The 19,403-nt window shown below is 36.3% G+C and overlaps 1 protein-coding gene across 5 annotated transcripts in view; it reads right to left on the reverse strand.

Annotated features, from left to right (window-relative positions):
• Positions 1-19,403, reverse strand: part of ABLIM3 (actin binding LIM protein family member 3) — a 180,317-nt gene that overhangs the window by 94,624 nt on the left and 66,290 nt on the right. For all 5 annotated transcript variants that reach the window (XM_051978948.1, XM_051978945.1, XM_051978946.1 and 2 more), the window contains exons 2-3: positions 18,011-18,148; positions 1,295-1,478 (exon numbers count right to left, since the gene is read on the reverse strand). In XM_051978948.1, coding sequence (XP_051834908.1) covers positions 1,295-1,478; positions 18,011-18,148 — 322 coding nt within the window. The remainder of the gene's footprint in view (positions 1-1,294; positions 1,479-18,010; positions 18,149-19,403) is intronic.

The raw sequence follows: 19,403 nt of genomic DNA on the forward strand, positions 1-19,403 counted from the left end.
CTAGGACTTATAGCCTGGTGAAGAGAAGACTTAAAGGGAATATGACAGCTGTTTTCAAGTGTTTGAAATTACACACAGTGCATACTGACCTTCCTTCTATTCCATGTGTAACAAATTCTATCTTCTGAATTTATTCACTGGCTCTCTTCCGTTCTTAGAGACTCTCCTCCTCCCTCCCCTTTTGGCTTCTCTGGTTTTACCATTCAGCTCCAACTTCCTCTTCTGTGAGAAGCCTTTCTGAGTTCCCCATCCTGCACCCTCCTTCCCCCAGCATTTTCTTTCTGGGAATACTTCTGTTTACACTCTAAATATCTTTTTTGTACAGAGTTGTTTACATGTTCTCTCCCTCATTAGTATGTGAGCTTCTTTAATGTAGAAGACATGTTTTTTTTTTTTTTTAATTTTCTTTCTAGTGCTTAGCACAGTCCCTGGCATATAGTAAGTGCTTAATAATTGCTTATTGATCAACCAAATTAGATTTGCTCTGAATTTGGGCCCAGAGAGCTATAGAAAATTACATTTAAGCTCAACATGTGGAAGAAATTACTAATAATTAGAATAATCCCAAAAAATGGAATGGGCCACTAGTTAGAAGGCACGCCATTCAAGGAGAGGATACATAATCGTTATTTGAGGTTGTTACAGAGAAGACTGCTATGCAGCTCTAAATAGGACTAGATGACCTCTGAGGAAGCTTCAGATTCTACAATTCTTCAATTCTGTGACTCGTCTGGAGTCACACAACTAGTTTGTGACCAAAATCTAGTAAAATGCAGGTCTGCCTCAAAACTCAGGCTTTCTCATTCTAAGATCAATATAATTTCTATTCTACCATATTATTCTCTAAGATTATGATTAAAATCTGATCTTCTGTCACTAGAAAAATTCTTTCCCTTGGGCTATTTGAATTGTTCCAAATTTTCTACCTCAAGTATATCATTAACCCAGGAGAGAACTAGTGATATCACATGGGTTGAGAAAACTGAAGTAGGGCCAAAATGGGGGAAGAGACCAGTCTAATACAAGGATGAACTTCCTAACAATTAGATGTCCAACAATGGAATAGATTTCTTTTCACTGGAAGTCTCTGAACCAAAGCTGAATAATCTCTGTAATTGAAAGGGCTCTTGTACCTGGAAGAAAGTTGCATTAGGTGTCCACTAAGATCCCTTCCAGCTTTGAGATGCTAAATGAAATGAAACCAATAAACTATGAAATGGGAATAGCTTCTTTCATTGCTGGAGTCCAGAGGGCTTCCCCCCACCCCTGCCCACCCCCTACCCTGCTTACTCACCTACACAAGCTGCACACGAAACACTTGGGGTGATAGGTCCTGCCCAGGGCGGAGATGACCTCGCCTGTGATGAAGTCCCGGCAGCTGTGGCAGCGGGTGCCATAGAGCTGCTGGTAGTCTTGGGTGCAGATATACTCACGGTTCTTGAAGAAGAAGCCAGATTGGGCCAGGTCACAGCCACACACTGGGGGGAATGGAGGGAGAGGGTGGGGGAGGGAGACAGAAAACACAGGGTTGGGGAGAAAGACAGGGTTAGCCCAGCAAGAGATCCTCATGGATCCTCACAGGGATAGTTCAGAGTCAATGCCAAGATCTGCCACTCACATATCAGAGTAACAGAAATCATGGGATTAATTAAAAGGTCCTTAAAACCAACTAGTGAGGGGTGTGGAGGAAAAGAATGGAAGGTAAAGATCAGGAGGTTTGGGTTTGGATTCTAGCTATGGTACTTAGCTGTTTGACTTTAGAAAACCATTGAACTTTTCTGAATTTCATTTTCTCTTTAAAGTGAGACTGATAATATGATCTAAGTCATAGAGTGGTTGTGGACAACATATTTTATAAACCATTAAGTGCTACAACAAAGTGAACATAATTATTGGGAAACTGAGGTCTTTTGTTGTTGTTGTTCAGTCATTTCCAATTCCTTGTAACCTCATTTAGGGTCTTCTTGGCAAAAAAATCTGGAGTCTTTTGCCATTTCCTACTCCAGCTCATTTTACAGATGAGGAAACCGAGGCAAACAGGAATAAGTGGTTTGCCCAGAGTCACATAGTAAGAACTTGAGGATGGATTTGCACTAAGATCAAACTCCAGGTCCAAAACTCTATCCACTGTGCCACCTCTAGATAGAGGTCTAGAGAAAGGAGATGATTTGTCCAAGATCACACAAGATTAGTGACAAAGCTCCAGGACTAGAACAAGCATAGAATTAGAAGGGTCTTGAGAGATTATCTATGTCCAGCTTTCTTTACAGAGAAAGAAATCATGCTCTAGAAAAGGTCATATTTCAAGTCAGTACCATGTTTAATTTGAAATTAGAATCATTCATTAATTCATCAAATAAATATCTTTTGCAGAAATAATTTTTATTCAAAGTGTTGATCTTTATTAGATGATTAGAAGCAGTAAATTCATTTTTAATGATAGCTTTTTATTTTCAAAATATATGCAAAGATTTTCGACATTCACCCTTGCAAAATCTATAATAAAATTCTTGCCCACAGGAAGCTCTCAATCTAGTAGAAGAGATAAATAGCATAAATACAGATTGTGGAAAAAGGTCAAATGTCAAAAAATCTAGATTCTGTTTCCAGCTCTCACAATTAATAGCTATATTACTCAGTCATCTGAGCCTCAGTTTCCTCAACTATAAACAAATACTTGCACTATCTACATCCCGGAATGATTATGAAAGAAACATTTTATAAACTTTGAGGTGCAACATGAATATGAACTATTAATACTATAACACAAGGAAATAAGATAACAGTCATAGGAAAGTATCTACAAATTTCTATGGAGGTTAAGAGGGAAAAAGAACACATCTGCTGGAGGTCCAGGAAAGCTTCATGGAGGAAGTATTGAAGGTTACTATGACATTCCATATTCTATACCAAGGCTTCTTAAACTTTTTCCACTCACAATCACTTTGAACCCAAGAAAGTTTTACATAACCCTAGGTATGTAGATATATAAGATAGATATACAAATCAAACATTTACTGATAATAAATCATAATTTGATGATTCCCACATTCAGTTATGAGAGCCCATATGGGGTTATGATTGTGACAGTTTAAGAAGTTTATGATCTGTCCCAATTCTAACATTTTCTAGTCTTCATTCTGAAATATGTTCTGGCTCTCAATATTTTATGTTCTATGTCTTAATGATTTAACTTTGACAATCTATGGTTTAAAGTTCTTGCTAGCTCTGACATTTCATGTTTTTATGTTCTAAGTTCCCCTTTATTTCAATTTTTAAATTTTTTTCTGGTTATACATGTACATTAATTTTTTAATACACAATTAATAATATTTAAGAATCATATTGGGAGAGAAAAATCAGTACAAAAGGGAAAAATCATGAGAGAAAAAAACAGAAAAAAAGAAAAAAAAAGTGAACATAGCATTTGTTGATTTATCTTGTCTCCATATTTCTAACTTTCTGTACTCCAAAATTTTTTCTAGCTCTGAGATCCTAGTCTCTAAGGTTTTCATGGTCTGTGTTCTAAGACCTTGTCTTGCAAGTCTAAGACAAAAAATTAATTTCAAGCCACCTCATTTCATACACACACACACACACACACACACACACACACACACACACGCACACACACGTCTTTAATTAAGTGTGAGTGAGACTTTGATGTCTTCAAAGCTCACTCCATAGAGAGGCAATGTGGGTGGATGGTGGGTAGCAATATATGTATGTAAGGATGTATGTGATTGTGTCAAAGAGAGTCCTTTCTTTGATACAAATAGACCAAATAGAGCCTGGTCTCAGAGAAAGGCTAAAGTACAAATTGTTCCTGTGTGGGCAGATGTCATATCAGTTGACATCATGATTAAGGAATTCATTAGGTCACAGCCTTCAGTCCTGTTGGAAGCCGCTTCTGTTTTTTCCCCTCTTCTTCTCCTCTCCTTTGTCCTTTTCCCCTAGGGCTACCTTTCCTTCAGGGAAAATCAGGAAGCCAACAAGAAAGCTTGGAACGGTGTGTCCTTTCCTCAATATCACCTCCAAGGGAACGGAAATAGGGAGCTTTGGGTAAAAAGGGTGAGAAGGGCAGCACTGGTAAGCCTGAAGTCTAGTGGGAGTAAAGGGAGAACATTTCAATAGGGTCTGGGAAAGCCAAGGTCTTAGTTCCCCATTGGTGATGTGATGAGAGGAATGAGGGGGATGGAAACTGAAGGAGGGTGGAAAGATTTCCACTTTAAAGCTAACAAACTTCTACATTGCTTGCACAGATCACGTTAGGAGCAGCTCTATCTAAGCAATCAAGACTAAGCCATTGACTTGGTATCTGACCTTGGAAAAGTTATTTCCCCTATCCTGGCCCCAGTTTCCTCCTCTGTAAAGAGAAGGGAATTGAACTAAACATTATATAGTGATTTAAGATTTACAAAGTACTCTCTCCATAGCAGTCTGGTGAAGTAAAATAGTTTTCGCTATCATTGTGTCTGTTATACAGAGAAGGAAACAGGTTCATTGTGTGGAAATGATTTGTAGGTGGTAACACAAATTCTAAGTGTCAGAAGCAGGATTTGAATCAGGCTTTTTCTACTACAGCATGCTCTCTTCCAAAATAAGTTGACATTTACACAGAATCTTGTCTTTTAGAAAACATTTAACATATGTTACCTCATTTGATCTTCATAAAAACTCTTTGAGATAGGTGGTATAAAAATACAGTATCCACATTTTTCAGATAAAGAAATAGAGGCTTCAATATGTTAAATGACCTGCTCAAAATCATGCAGCTAATAAATAGAAAATCCAGGATTTACATGTAGGAATTTTGCTTCCATGCCTGGTATCCTTTCACAATCCCCTGTTGCTTCTAGTTAGAGAGGTAGCCATGTAATGATGTATAAACAGTGTTGAATTAGAAGTAAGGAAAATCGGGTTTTAATCTTGGTGCTAACACTAATTCATTATGTAGCTGTTAGCAGGTCCATTACCCTTTCTGAAATTCAATTTCCTCATCTGCAAAACGAGAAGGTTGAACTAGGTGGCTTCTTAGGCACCCTCCTAACTCTTGACTCTTTGAGACTTTGAAGTCTCTGGGGTCTACCTATCCTAGGATTCTAGCATTTTGAAAAAGACACTCAAAAATACTTTTCTGATTCAAAATTAATTTTCAGAATAGGGAGAGAATTTTGTTAAATAACAAAGTCATAATATTAGAAGGAACTTTGTCTTTGGGGAAGATTGTATGAAAACTTTTCCATAAAATAGTCTTCTAACCTTTTCACCCAAGTGTGGGATTGTTTTCTCATTGCAATTATTATTATTTCCTACAATATCATCTCCGTGAGATAAAACATCATAACCTTCTTTCAGAAAACCTTCTGATAATTTCCTGGATTCCCAGAGAGTATCTGAAAACCTAGACTACCTGTGATACCTGTGATCACTCAGAAGATATGGACAAAGGAAATTTAACACAGGAAATTTACATGGATGCAGTTGGATAGCCAGTCCATTGAATTGTATCAGTATGTATGTCTTGCACCAGGCTCTGGAGACAGACAAAAAATTTGGCCTGCAATTAAATAGGAAGAGATTGGGCTAGATTTCATTTAGGGTATTGCTTGCAAAGCTCATCTTTTTAAAAACACTACTCTTCCAGTGAAGCTTTGTGGCTAAAGTTATAGGATAGCACAATCACAGAAAAATAAGGTTCTGGAATGCCCCAAAGGGCAATGGAAAAACTTACAATGGGTATAAGTAGATTGCAGCTTAAGTTCCCCCTTGGGAAAAGAGGCACAAATGTTATAATCAAGGATATATTAAGATGCAAAAGACAAATGTGCAAGTCATGCAGCAAAAAATGAGTGAAAACCAATAGCCCCAGAAGGGTCTGGAGAAGACCAGAAAAAAGACCCCAGGACTTCACACACTGGTGTGAAGTGTGAAGTATAAACACCTTCAGGCTAGCTCCACAGAAACAGCAAGTAAAGAGCACTCTGGTTCTGCTGATGTCAGGCTCAGCTGTGCAGCTGAGATTCTGTCCTGGGCAAGAAGGAACTAACACACCCAGTGAGGGTAGAGCAGTGGTAATGGGAAGCTGCTGCCTGTGGGCACTTACCGGAGGATGAAGTTTTTGGTTTGCAGTTCCTGGTCAGAGGAGAAAGCTGAAGTGACGCCAGAAGCACCCTCTTCCCTCCTCTCCCCATTAAAGGTGCTTATACTAGTAAGTTCTTATTAAAAAAGAGAGAGAGCAGACAAAGGAGAAAGAAACCAAAAATAGAAACTGTCTATGAGAATAGGAAAAAACACAGTTCATCTTCAGAGGAAGATATTAAGTAAAAAAGGTTCTCATATCCCAAAGAATAACATTAAGTGGTTACTTGCCCAGAAAGAATTTATAGAAGAACTCAAAAAAGACTCAAAAAATCAATGAAAGTGATTGAGGAAAAATTAAAAATAAACAAATGAATAAATAAAAACCATCCAAGAAAAACAATAAAATTATGAAAAGAAAGTCAATCAACCAGAAAAGGAGATACAGTCTTAAAGAAGAAAATAATTCTTTGAAAGTTAGAATTGGGAAAGGGGAAGCTAGTGAAGCTATAAAAGACCAAGAAATAATGAAACAAAATATAAAGAATGAAAATTAGAAGAGAATGTGAAACAGCTTATAAGAAAAACAGCAGATCTGGAGAACAAATCAAGAAAAGAAAACATAAGAATAATTTGGTCACCTGAAAGTTATGACCAAAAAAAGAACCTTGACACAACAATGCAAGAAGTAATCAAAGAAAATTTTCCTAGATTGATAGAATATGAGGGAAAGTAGAAAGTAAAAAAAAAAATCCACTGATCACCACCTCAAAGAGACCCTATGAGGAAAACATTTAGGAACATTATTGCTAAAATTTAAAAACTCCAGATCAAAACGAAAATTTTGCCCCCAAAATTCAAACATGCTGGTGCCACAATTAGAATTGTACAAGATTTATCAGCAGCCACAATAAAAGATCACTGGCCCTGGAATGTAATATATTGACAATCAAAAGAACCAGATCTGTGGTCAAAAATATAATATCTGGCAAAACTAAGCATAATATTGAACAAAAAAAATGGACATCCAGTGAACTCGTGGATTTTCAGGATTTTATTTCTACTAAATCTGAAAAATAGAAAATTTAACATATAAAAACAGACAACAAAGACTAATTTCAAGGAACTCAAAAAGGACAAACTGTCTATGTTATATATGTGGACATCTAAACTATATGTTTAATAGTAACATCAGTAATTTGGTAGTTCAAAAAAAATTGGGACAGAACTGAGTATGATCTGATTCTAAAAAAGCAAAATTGTCTAGAAAAGGTAAAAATAGTAATTATGCTATACAAATGAGGTGTGGAGGAATAACCAACATAGAGGCATTAGATGGGGGAAGAGATTTAGTTCTCTCATTGGAGTTAAATCGGGTTAAATAGGGGAAAATGCATATATATGTTTGTGAGAGTATGTGTGTGTGTGTATGTGTAAATGCATATGTACATGTGTATACACATATATATATATACCTACATACACACACACACACACACATACACATACACACACTATGAAGGGTATCACACCCTCCAAAATCTATAAAGAAATAAGGAGGGAGTAGAATAAGGTGGAGTATAGAAGAGTATGTAGATTTGTTGCAATGGGACAAGGCATGTAGATTAATGGGAAAGGGATAAAGAGGGAGGGAAAAGATGGAGGAATTCATGGATGGGGGAAGATAATAATAGCAAGGCAAGTTAAGAAGTAGAACTAAATTAGAAGAGTTAGCCATGATAGGAAATAAAGAAATATAAACAAACACAGTAACAAGGATTAGTAGTAGAATTTATTAGAATTTTCAGCCATATTAATATTGTTTTATATTCATGTCTACATAAGTGTAAATGCATATGTATGTGTATTATGCATATGGGTGTATATATGTATAGATAGATAGATGTATCTTTGTGGGTGTGGATGTGGTATGAATATATATATAATGTATAAAGCATATATATATGTATATATATATAAACCTGTCCCTATTTGGGGTAGATGAGGGAAAAGAAAGAGGAAAAAAAGAATAAAGTAAAAAAGTACACAGCAGAGAACAAAAAACCTACAAGAAAGCAAAGATGGACAATCAGAATATAATGTCTTCTATTATTATACATGCTTTCATGAAATGAAAATTTTTTGTTACATATTTTGAATCCTCCCTGATATTCTGCTGAGCACGTGACAATGTTTTTTGTTTTCTTTTTTCTGTCTTTTTTTCCCTTTATTTTGTATTTAGTTTTAAATAAAAAAAATTAAAGAAAACTTCAGTGTCACTGGTAAGGCCAAAATATTAAGAGACCTAACATAAGGTATTGATACATTCAGTAGATTTTCTATGGAGGATTTATGAAACTTTTAGGTGCAAGAATCACACAAGATGAGAGAGCATGGATGAGTTTTGTTCTGTATAAGTCTCCAGCCTCCATATCTGACTTCTGCACTTTCTTTATCATTCCCCCTTTTTTCTGTTTCTGCTTATTCCATACAAACCTCACTTGTCAGTTACCTTTAATATATTATATTCACCCATTAGACTGTAAGCTCCTTGAGGGCAGGGATTATTTTTCTTTTTGCTTGTATTTGTATTCCTGTGCTTGGCACAGTGACCAGTATACAATAATAGTTTCATAAATGCTTTCTGGCTTAACAACTGAAGAGAGTACCCCCATTGTTGAGATAATAAATCTGTTTTGTCCCAAACATAATGCACTGCACACAATAGACATAGGAGATATTTATTGGATGAATAAATGAACGACAACTCTTATCCTTAGGAAAGTCTTCCCACTGCCTTTTTCTCCTCCTTCCTATCTACAGTGGAATATGTCCCCATCACCTATATATTATCCCCTCCCAGAGAAATCAACTTGAACATAAAAATATTCAAATGATATAATTTTCCTTTACAGGATCACAGAGGTAGAAAAGAGCTGAAGAAGCTGAGTAACTAAGAGGCCAGATTGTCCAGTGCAGGAAGCATTTAAAGTAGAGAAACTAAGTCAGTTGCTGAACACATGAAGGAAAGAAGAGAGAGAATTCCCTGGGGGCCATGTAGGGATGTGGACAGGATAGAATGAACTTTAAAGGAGGAGAGATGGTTTATGACAGACAATGGGAGAAGGAACATCTGAAAGTAGTAGTGATAGGAGTATTAAGTGACAGGATTAGAGCAGAAGCTCTAGGGAGGAAAAAGGCCAGATTCTGAAGTTGGAGGACCTCGACTCAAATCTTACCTCTGGTGCTTATTTACTGATGTGTGACTTTAGGAAATTCACTTACTCTCCCTGAACCTCAATTTATTCATTTGTGAAATGAAGATTGAGAGGACTAAATGGTTTTTAAGGTCCCTTCCAGTTCTAGATCTATGAGCTTATGATTCTAAGGGGCATCATAGACTATCAAAAGCAACCTTATCATTGAGGAGATTGAGTCATTTATCAAAGGTCTCAGTACCTTTCTCTTTTTTCAAAGTTTAGCTCAAGTATAATCTCTAATTTCATTCATAATTAGCTGTGTAACACTTGGTAAGTCACTTAACTTGTATCTGGCTCAATTTCCTCAACTGTAAAATGGGATTGTTGTGAAGATAAAATGAGAATTCATTTGTAAAAGTTCTTTGCAAAATTTAAAATGCTATATAAATGCTAGCTATTAACTATTAGTATGATTAAATGATATATATTTCCTATGTGCCAAGCACTGCATTAAGTGTTGAAACAAAGGAAGGTAAAAAATAGACCCTGCTCTCAAAGAGCTTACATTTTATTGGGAGAGGGGTCAGGGCTATTTTGTTTTTGTTTATATCGCAATCCCTGGCTTGATTTCTTGCATATAACAAGAAATCAATGGCCTTTCTGTATCTGTGCTTTAACTTGTATGCAAAAATCCTGAAAAAATCATGACTTCCCTAATTACAAACTGGCTAGAGAAAGTTACATAGAATTGAAGGATGTAATCCTAAGTAAGCATCATTTCCTTTGCCCAAAACCTTCAGGGTTCTTAATGCTCTCTTTAATGCTCTTCCATTTGTCTACATTTTTTTCTCACTGCAAGGCCCCTGAAGGGCACTGCACTCTAATAAAGTCCCAATCAATGCTTATCATAGAAGAAGCTTTATTTTCTAAGGTTTATAGGCCTTGGTCCTTACTGTTACAGGCAGAATTACCTGTTTATTTTTCTTTTTAAACCTGATACCACTTTGATGAATAATCCCCATCATTGTCTTTTCACTATCTTTAACATATTGCTTTATTTGCTTGATTTATTTTTTGCTTGCCACATTTGCCTTAATTGAATTTTATTTAGCCCATTTTATATGGAAGTAATTCTCTTAACTTGATGGAGAAAATTAAGAGATGGCAGAGGAAAGGCTGGCAGGAATCTAAGACTATTAAAATTTTCAGAGGTTTTGGAACCCAGAAGAATGTCAGCACTAGAAATTACCTTAGAACTTGAACATGAAATAACAGGTCAATTACATTCCACAAACATTTATTATATGCATACTATATATACAAGAAATTCTATTAGGTGCTAGGGACGCAATGATAAACATGACATAATTCCTGTTCTCAAAAAGATTATATTCTACTAGGTAAGTTATGACATGCATGTTGACAAATACAATACCAGGTAGTAGTCATTAGGGGCAAAAGGCAAATCTAGACAAAATATCCCAGGAAACATGAAAGTATATTTTAGCTGGGATGTATCAGGGAGTAAGAAAGTCATAAGGAAAAGCTACCTGAGCTCAATCTTGAAGAAAGAGAAATACTCTGAAAGTAAAGATGAAAAAAAATATATATTCTAGTGCTCTGTGTGTGTATGTGTATGTGTGTTATTTGTGACTGAGATTATTGTGCCCATGCAAAGAGGGATCAGGTAGCATATTGAATTCCAGAAAAAGCTAGAATTCCACTCTGCATGGAGCATAGAGTATGTGTCATAAGATTGAAAAGGTATTTTGGAGCTATGTTATAGATGGTCTTAAATACCAAGCCTTTTGTCTTCAAGGCAATAGTGAATTATTGAAAGCTTCTGAGTAGGAATAGCATGGTTATAAAGCTATTTTAGCAGTTGTGTTAAAGATGGATCAGAGAAGCATAAAATCACTGTCTTCAAGCAAGATGGGATTTTAGAGATCATTTAGTCTAATCCCTTGTTTTATGAATAAAGAAACTAAAATCTAAAGAGGCTAAGAAACTTGCCCAAGTATTGATTGGGAGAGTTCCCTGGCTAATCTAATGAGCTTCAAGCCTTGGTTTGAGACTTTTGAGACTTTTGATTCCATCTTCCTTTGGAGGCTACAGCCATGTCCCTTTGGCATCTCATGGGGGAAGGATTCCAATAGCTGGGGAGGATTCGGTTGTTTCAGTCTTGGAGATGGACTGTGATAGAAGTTACTTCTTTGTGCTAGCTATGAAAGAGAGTTTTTAATAATGTAGTTAGCTTCTCCCTGTCTCACTTTGAGGCAATGAAGTACAGTGAATGGGGTACTGGATTTGGAATGGGATAATATAGATTTCAATCCCATTTGCCCTTTGCTTCCCATGTGAGCTCAGACAAGTAACTTCGCTCCTCTAACTTCCCCATCTATAAAATGGCCTAGATTTCTCAAAACTCCCTTCCAGCTCTAAATCTGTAATGTAAGAACTCCCTAATTTTATTGGGGAAACTGACTTAACAGAGTGCTTCAGTGGCTTTCCCAAAGTCATCAAACTTGTAAGTGACAGACTAAGACTGGAACTCAGGTCTTCTGATTTAAGCTTATTCTGTTGCATTCCTTGTCCAAATTGATGTCAACTACAAAGTAGCACTAGTAACACATCCTTTTTTCCTTGTTTTCTAACTTTTATTCCTTATGCATGATTATTTAAACATTATCTTTGCTTCCCCACTTCTAATACTTAATGTGATATCTTGTATGTGGGCAAGGGTTCAATAAAAATTTGTTCCACTGAACATTAAAAATGGAATCAAAACTAGTCTTGGAAAAGGCAAGGCAACATAGGAGAATCCAATACAGTCTCAGCTCTGTAGGAATTTTGAGTTCTGGCTATGTGAGTTCAGGCAAGTCATTTCAGCACTCTGGTCTCAGTTTCCCTCTCTATAAAATAAAAATAACAATCCCTGCCTTCTTCAATTCCTGTGACTGTATAAATATTAAATAAGTTTAAAGAATGTAAAAAGGCTTTATAAGCCATGTGAAGTACAATAACAAACATTTAATTACCCAGAGAAGTCGAAATCCCTGGGCACAAATAGGAAGAAAAGCAACACTTTGTTAACTCTGTGATTCCCAAATCTGATGTTATAGGAGCCTCAAGAACTTTGATTTTTTCTCAAAAAATAATATAAAGTCTCAAAATAAACTTAATTGAAAGTCACACCAAAAATTACAAGTAGTTCCTGATAATGTTTAACTAGGGTTGAATCACTAGTCTCCCAGGGACTTAGTGTCCCTAAATTTAACATGTGAAAGGATCGGACTAGATCATCTTTGATGCAACTCTCACATTCTATCACCTAAGTAGGTTTTTGGGCCTCTTGCAACTCTGATATTTTGCCTGAAGTCTTAGACACATAGAGGCCATCAAGGGTTAGAAAGTGACAATCCTAAGATACCTTTGAAGACAGCTGTAGAGTCTTTTGTGTGACTCAGAAATCATGGTGTCTGGGATTCAAAAGCTAGAGAGCCCAGTCACCATAGAACACTGCATCAGTGACTTAAAACTGGAGGGAGAAAGTGAGGGGGGTGGGGCGAAGAGTGATTCTACTCTTACTCTCCAGCAGACAGAAAGAGAAAATAAAGGAAATTGGATGTTGCAGCCAGAAAGACCTGAATTCAAATCTTGAATCAAACACTTACTAGGCAGATAAACTCTTATACTCTTAAACTGAGCAAATTCTTAAACCTCTTTCAAGCCTCAGTTTATTCATCTGAAAAATGAGACTAATAATAGCACTTAGCCCCCAGAGTTGTTGTGAGAATCAAGTAAGCATATATATGTGTATATACATGTCTCTATTTGTGTACACACACACAGTCTCTTCTAGACTTTGAAGCAAGTGTATATATGTGGTTGAGAAAAGGTTAGGAAATAATTTCACCATCAGTAAGCATATGGTTCTCATATTCTTAGAATAAACAGATATTGGCTCTGTTGTAACATGAGAAAAATTTGGATTTGTAATCAGGGAACATGAGTTTAAACATTGAGTTTTATTCTTGTGACCTGTAGACAAATCATTTCCTCCTCTAAAGAATTGTATCAGGTGATCTCTTTACAGACTAAATTCTGTATATAATCCTGTGATCTTGCCCCAAACACCATCATTTCATAAGCATAAAGTTAGTGAATTACAACTAAACCACCTTATAAAGTTATAAAACCCTATAATATCATTTAACCAACTGCCCATTTATAACATTTTTATTGCTAATAAAAATAAAATATTTTATAGCACTTTATAGCTTATAATGAGCTTTCCTCACAACAAACCCATGAAGTTCATAGTATGGATATTATTATCACATTTTCTAGCTAAGGAAGCTGAGGTCTAGAGATGTTAGATGTCACATAGCCAGGAAATGTAAGATTTGGAATACAAATTTGTATCTTTCAGCTTTAAGTCCAATGCTCTTTTCAATTGTGCCTTGATGTTTTTATGGAATTAAGTTATCATCACAATTTTATTCCCTTTAATGTTGACAAGAAATAATAGAAAGATAGACCAGGAGTCAACAAACGAGATTGGATTTTGTCTCTATGTGGGCTCTATGAGTTTTATTTTGTTTTGTTTTGTTTTTTTGCTTGCTCTTTTATCTCTATGAAACTCAGATTTTTAGTCTTTAAAATGTGAATATTAGAACTCACATTACTTCTCTTCTAGACTTTGAAGCAATTCCAGGACCAATGGACGTGGTATCAAAGAACCTGGGTTCTATTCCTGGTCCCATCACTTGCCACCCAAATGATCATTGGTCAATTACAGCATATTGTTGTGCCTCAGTTTCTTCATTATTGAAAAATGAAATGGTTAAACTAGATGGACTCTCATTTTTACATCTGTTTCTATGAGAAAAGAACTTTGTAAAATTCAAAGTACTATTAAAATGTGAATTATTGTTATCATTACTATTAACAATTATTTTACATGGAGGATGCCTGTGTAAACAAATGGAAAGGGAACCACAAATAAAGGTCAAGCAAAATAGGAAATTAATGTCTAATATACTCATTGTGAGATTTTTCTGTGATAATTTAACTTTCTAAAATTTATTTAACTAAGGCTGAATCAATTGAATTTTTATACATATTTCCTAAATGTCTACTGGCTGTCAAGGCTGCATGGGGTTGATGGATATGGGAACAGACATCAACTTTGGATGAAGAAGACCAGGATTGATAATAATTCACATGAAAAAATTCCAGGTCTTGGTTGACCACAAGCTTATCAGCATCATTGAGGTGATAGGAGTTGCTAATTTTCTTATATGTCTTAGGTTGCTTTAACAGAAACATTATTTAGGACAATGAAGTTGATAATCTTAGTATCTTCTCTCTTGCTCATATAATTCTTAAAGCTTTGTGCTTAATTCTGAGCACCAGATCTTAGAAGGGATATTTGCATAGCATAGCACCTCCAGAACAGTGTGACCAAGCTCAAAACCACATAGAGTAGCTAACTTGAAAAAGAGAAAGCTTAGTAGAGGATATGACCAATGTCTTCAAATACATAACGGGATGTTATATGGAGCAGTAATCAAAATAACTCTATCACTCCTAGAAAGGCCTTGTTATTCAATTTCCATATGACTATCATTCCTGTGGCTCTTCTAATCAAAATACCCAACCCAGACACGCCACTTTTTACTAGCTATCTTCTCCTATTAGAATGTAAGCTCTGTGAAAGCAGCAACTGCCTTACTTTTTGCATTTGTATGCCCAAGTCTTTTTCACAGTAACTGGCATACAGTAAGAGTTTAATAAGTGATTTTTCCATTCATGCATTCATTTATATTTGTTCTGCCTGGCTCCATAGGGAAGAACTAAAATGAGGTCTTTGGTTCAAACTTTCTCTTTTCTTATATATGTCTTAGGTTGCTTTAACAGAAATATTATTTAGGACAAGGAAGTTGATAATCTTAGTATCCTCTCTCTTGCTCATATAATTCTTAAAGCTTTGTGCTTAAACAAAAGTGTTTCCCTAGGGGTCACTAACTCAGACAGTGGTCCAAGAGAAATATACTTTTTCTTCTGTAATTCTAAGAAAATGGTGATCACTCATGAGGAAATTGCATGATACCATAGAAGGAATGCTGCACTTTTCTACTGAACTAGGAACATGGTACTTAAGTCAAATTCAGGCTCTACCACTACTTGGATGGCTCAAATAAATCACTTAAACTCTCTAAGTCTCTGTTTCCTCATCTGTGAAATGGGGAGATGGGACTAGATGGTCTTGGAGGTCACTGCTAGGTCTTTATGATTTGGGTTATCTGTGTAGGCCTATAGAATCAAAAAAATTGGGAGGTCTGGGTTAGGCTGGCCAGGTGACTAGAAGCAGGAGCCACTGATGAAAATGAGCTCCAATAGGACCTGCTTAGGGCCTAGGCTCTAGGCCTGAGAATAGATCTCTGCATTTGGTAGATGGAGATGACTGAAAGAGAGAATTTAGCTACTATAAGGAAGAATTAAAAAACTGGAACTGCCTGGAAATTAAATATTTAGGCTATTTCATGAGTTGGTTCCACTGGATTGACCATTCTTTGGGGATGCTGTAAAAGAATCTCTTGCATTGGGTAGGAGGCTGGGCAGAAAACTCCCCAATGTCTCTTTCAAATAGGATTCTATGAATCCTAACATCCGCCACAAAGATTATGGATAATCCACAATCCATCTGTTCTGAATCAAAACACTTCATAAAATTAACATGGGACATAGCTCCTGTTTATCCCAAACCTCCTAAGATTGTTACTGTCAGAGAAGGAAATCAAAATTATCCAGAAAACAGTTGTTCTCAGAGAAATCCATATTTTTTGCCCAGAAGCTATGATCTACCAGATGCTATCAATTCAGTGTAATAACATAAATGGTATTTTCCCCCCAGATGTTAAATAACTCTCTTCCACCGCCTCTCTGTGATGAGGAAGAGCTTCTGGGTTCTCCAAAAATATGTAAAGAGACACAAGCTTGGCTAGGCTGTAACAATCTGGAAAAGCTTTGAGAATAGGCCTGTTGATGGACTCTGTGCCTTGCTGTGCCAAATTGAGATAAACATGCATTATTAGAGGGATGACCACTAACGGATGAATTGCTCTGTCAACAGCAACTCGTAAATTCCATTTATGTGTTACTACACATAGAAGTTAGTGGAGGAAGTTAAGTGCACACATCAGTTAAATCATGGAGCATAGTTCAAAATTCAGTCTTGCCAGGTGCTATCTGAGTGACCCTGGAAAAGTCACTTAAATTTCCATTTCCTCATTGGCAAAATGAGATGATTGGTGGCCTCTGCAATGCTTTCCAGTCTAAATCTATGGTCTTTTTGGCTTATTAATGAGTAAAGTATTAGAAAGCAAAAATGTTTTAGCCAAGTAGCATCACAGGAAAAAACTCAAGATCTTCATTCTGACGTGTCTAACTCTTCTTACAATCGCCTGTTCACTCAATATTGGACAAATACTTTGAGTGCCTAAGATTTACAGGCTTTTTTGGGGAAGATAATGAAGTTTAAATAAGACATGATATATTTCCTAATGGAGTTTATAATTTGGTGGGGTTGAGAGGAGGTGAGACACAAATTGAAATAAACATAAAAAAGTGCATTAGAGAGGAGCAAAACAAAATGTTATGTAAGGTCTGAGAGGAGAAAGCATTATTGAATAGAGAGTGTACAGGAACACTTCATAGAAGGGGAATAATTCCCAACCTCAAGGAAAAGAATCTGCCAGACCAAAAATCTTAATCCAAAGTTTAAAACAGGATTTGGCACAATTTCACTAGTTCTTGAGTTAGAGGACCTGTGTACAAATTCCAGCTCTGATGCTTAATATCTGTGTGGTTTTATATAAGACATTTAAGCTTTATGGGACCTTGTTTCTTCAGCCATAAAGTGAGGGAATTAGACAAGATGGATCCAGGATCCTCCCTCTCTCTATATCCATCATCTAGTTATTAAAGGTCATCTGATAGTTTAAGACAAGGAAGGATCCTGAATTTGATTTGACCACTACTTGATAAACTTTTGAGGTCTCATTAACTCATGAAGTGCCACTTACTAAAGTGTCATATACATGATGAAAGAAATACCTCCATTAATTAAATCATGGCACTTTGGAGCACTGAATTAAATTAGATAATCTGAGCTTTCAAGATAATCAATCTCCCTATGCCCTAGATCCTGCCATCTCACACTCAGAAATTCCTTTCAGTCTTCCTTTGTGTTTGAAAATAGACCTCTGTAAGAAAATACCATGAGATCAGGAACAGAGACCTTTTTCTTATCTGCATTTTATATTTCCCCCAGCACCAAGCACAGGACTCTGCATGAAGAAGGAAGCATAATATAGTGGAAAGAACATGAGACTTAAAATGAAGAGACCTGAGTTCAAATCCTAACTCAATTACTCACTAGTTATGAGAGCCTGAGTAGTTTTTGTGAGCCTCAGTTTCCTTATCTGTTAAAGCTAGAAGATGCAAAAGCTAGAAGCTACCTGCTGCATAATGGGAAAAACGTAGTACTTTATAAACCTCAACTTGCAATTATTCCCATTTGTTGGATTGGGTTACATTTTTGAGAAAATATAGGGGGAGGACCTCAAATTATTGGGAGGGGTGCAATGTTTGCTTTAGCTCCTCTGGCCTATCAAGGGGTTTCATCATGCTTAGGAGTTTGGGCAATAGAACTGATCTCCTACCTTGACAGGTGAAACACCTGATGTGGAAATGATTATTTTGCACGCGGACAACTTCCCCTTTGCAAGTGTCTCCACAGCGATAGCATTGGATTACATTGGTGCCTCCCCCGGGGTTGTAAGGGTTCTGCTGATAAGGAACTGTGAAAATAAAATAAAAACAAAAAACAAAACAGGGTCATTATCAAGTAAAGCCAATTCTCTTCATAAAAAATTTGTACACTAGCATCCAGAGCCTTGGAAACTGGCCACAGTTTGTGACTACCAAGAGGAAAAACCCAGTGCACCACAATCAAACTTGTAATCTCCTCTTCCCTTGGTTAGTCACACTTTGGATTATCTATTGTTTACAGGAAGCAGTCATGTGACTATATAAACAAATACTGGGAGTATTCCCCCAGCACCAGTAATCTGACCTGTCCTTTCCCAGCGTTGGGACAGGTAGGGGAATGTTTTATACAATACTCTCTTTCATGTACTCTCTGGTCCAACCAACCTGGCTTTCTTACTGTTCCTTCCACATAGCACTCCATCTTCCACCTCCATTCACTCTCTTATCTCCATCTTTCAGAACTCCTAGTTTTCCTTCAAAACTCAACTCAAGAACTACTTTCAACACAAATCCTTTCTTAAGCCCCCTCCCACATCTTCTAATAACTTCACTCCTCCAAATTACCAAATTACATAGACCTATATACGTATATATTGTTTCCTCTGATAAAATAGAAGTTTCTTAATTCTTGAAACTATTTCAAGAATGCCTAATAATAATGTTTAATAAATGCTTGTTGATGGATTGAATATAGCAGCAGAAAGACCTCTTTCTTTATGGGAAAGGTACTTTTTTTTTTCAAATATAAAATAGAGGAAGACAGTAGAGCACAAAAACTAATAGGTTTTTATTACTGTCAGACAGTCAACTAGCATTTATTAATTGCCTACTATGTGCCAGTCACTGTATTGAGCACTAGCAGACAAAGGGGAAGGGAACAAGCATTTATATAGCACCAACTATGTGCCAGTTATGATACTAAATACTAGCAGATATAAGGGGAAAGGAAAAAAAACATTTATATAGCACCTACTGTGTGCCCACTACTTACGAAGTACTAACAAATGTAGGAAAAGGGAATAAGCATTTGTATAGTGCCTACTATGTTTAAGACATTGTAATAAGTGATGTTTAACAAATATTATCTCATTTGATATACATAAAGACCAGAGTTCTTCATTTTAGAAACTGGATGATCACTAGTCTTGTATATTACACTCGGAACTCCTTTAGAGTATAGGTTAGACCTTATAGCCTGATAAATTTTTGTGATTCTATATAGATAAATGGGTCAATAGGCTGGAGTGAAATAGCCTTGCCACTTTCTTTAGCTTTTATCCCTGT

This window comes from Antechinus flavipes, chromosome 2 (genome assembly GCF_016432865.1).
Source record: "Antechinus flavipes isolate AdamAnt ecotype Samford, QLD, Australia chromosome 2, AdamAnt_v2, whole genome shotgun sequence".
NCBI lineage: Eukaryota > Metazoa > Chordata > Mammalia > Dasyuromorphia > Dasyuridae > Antechinus > Antechinus flavipes.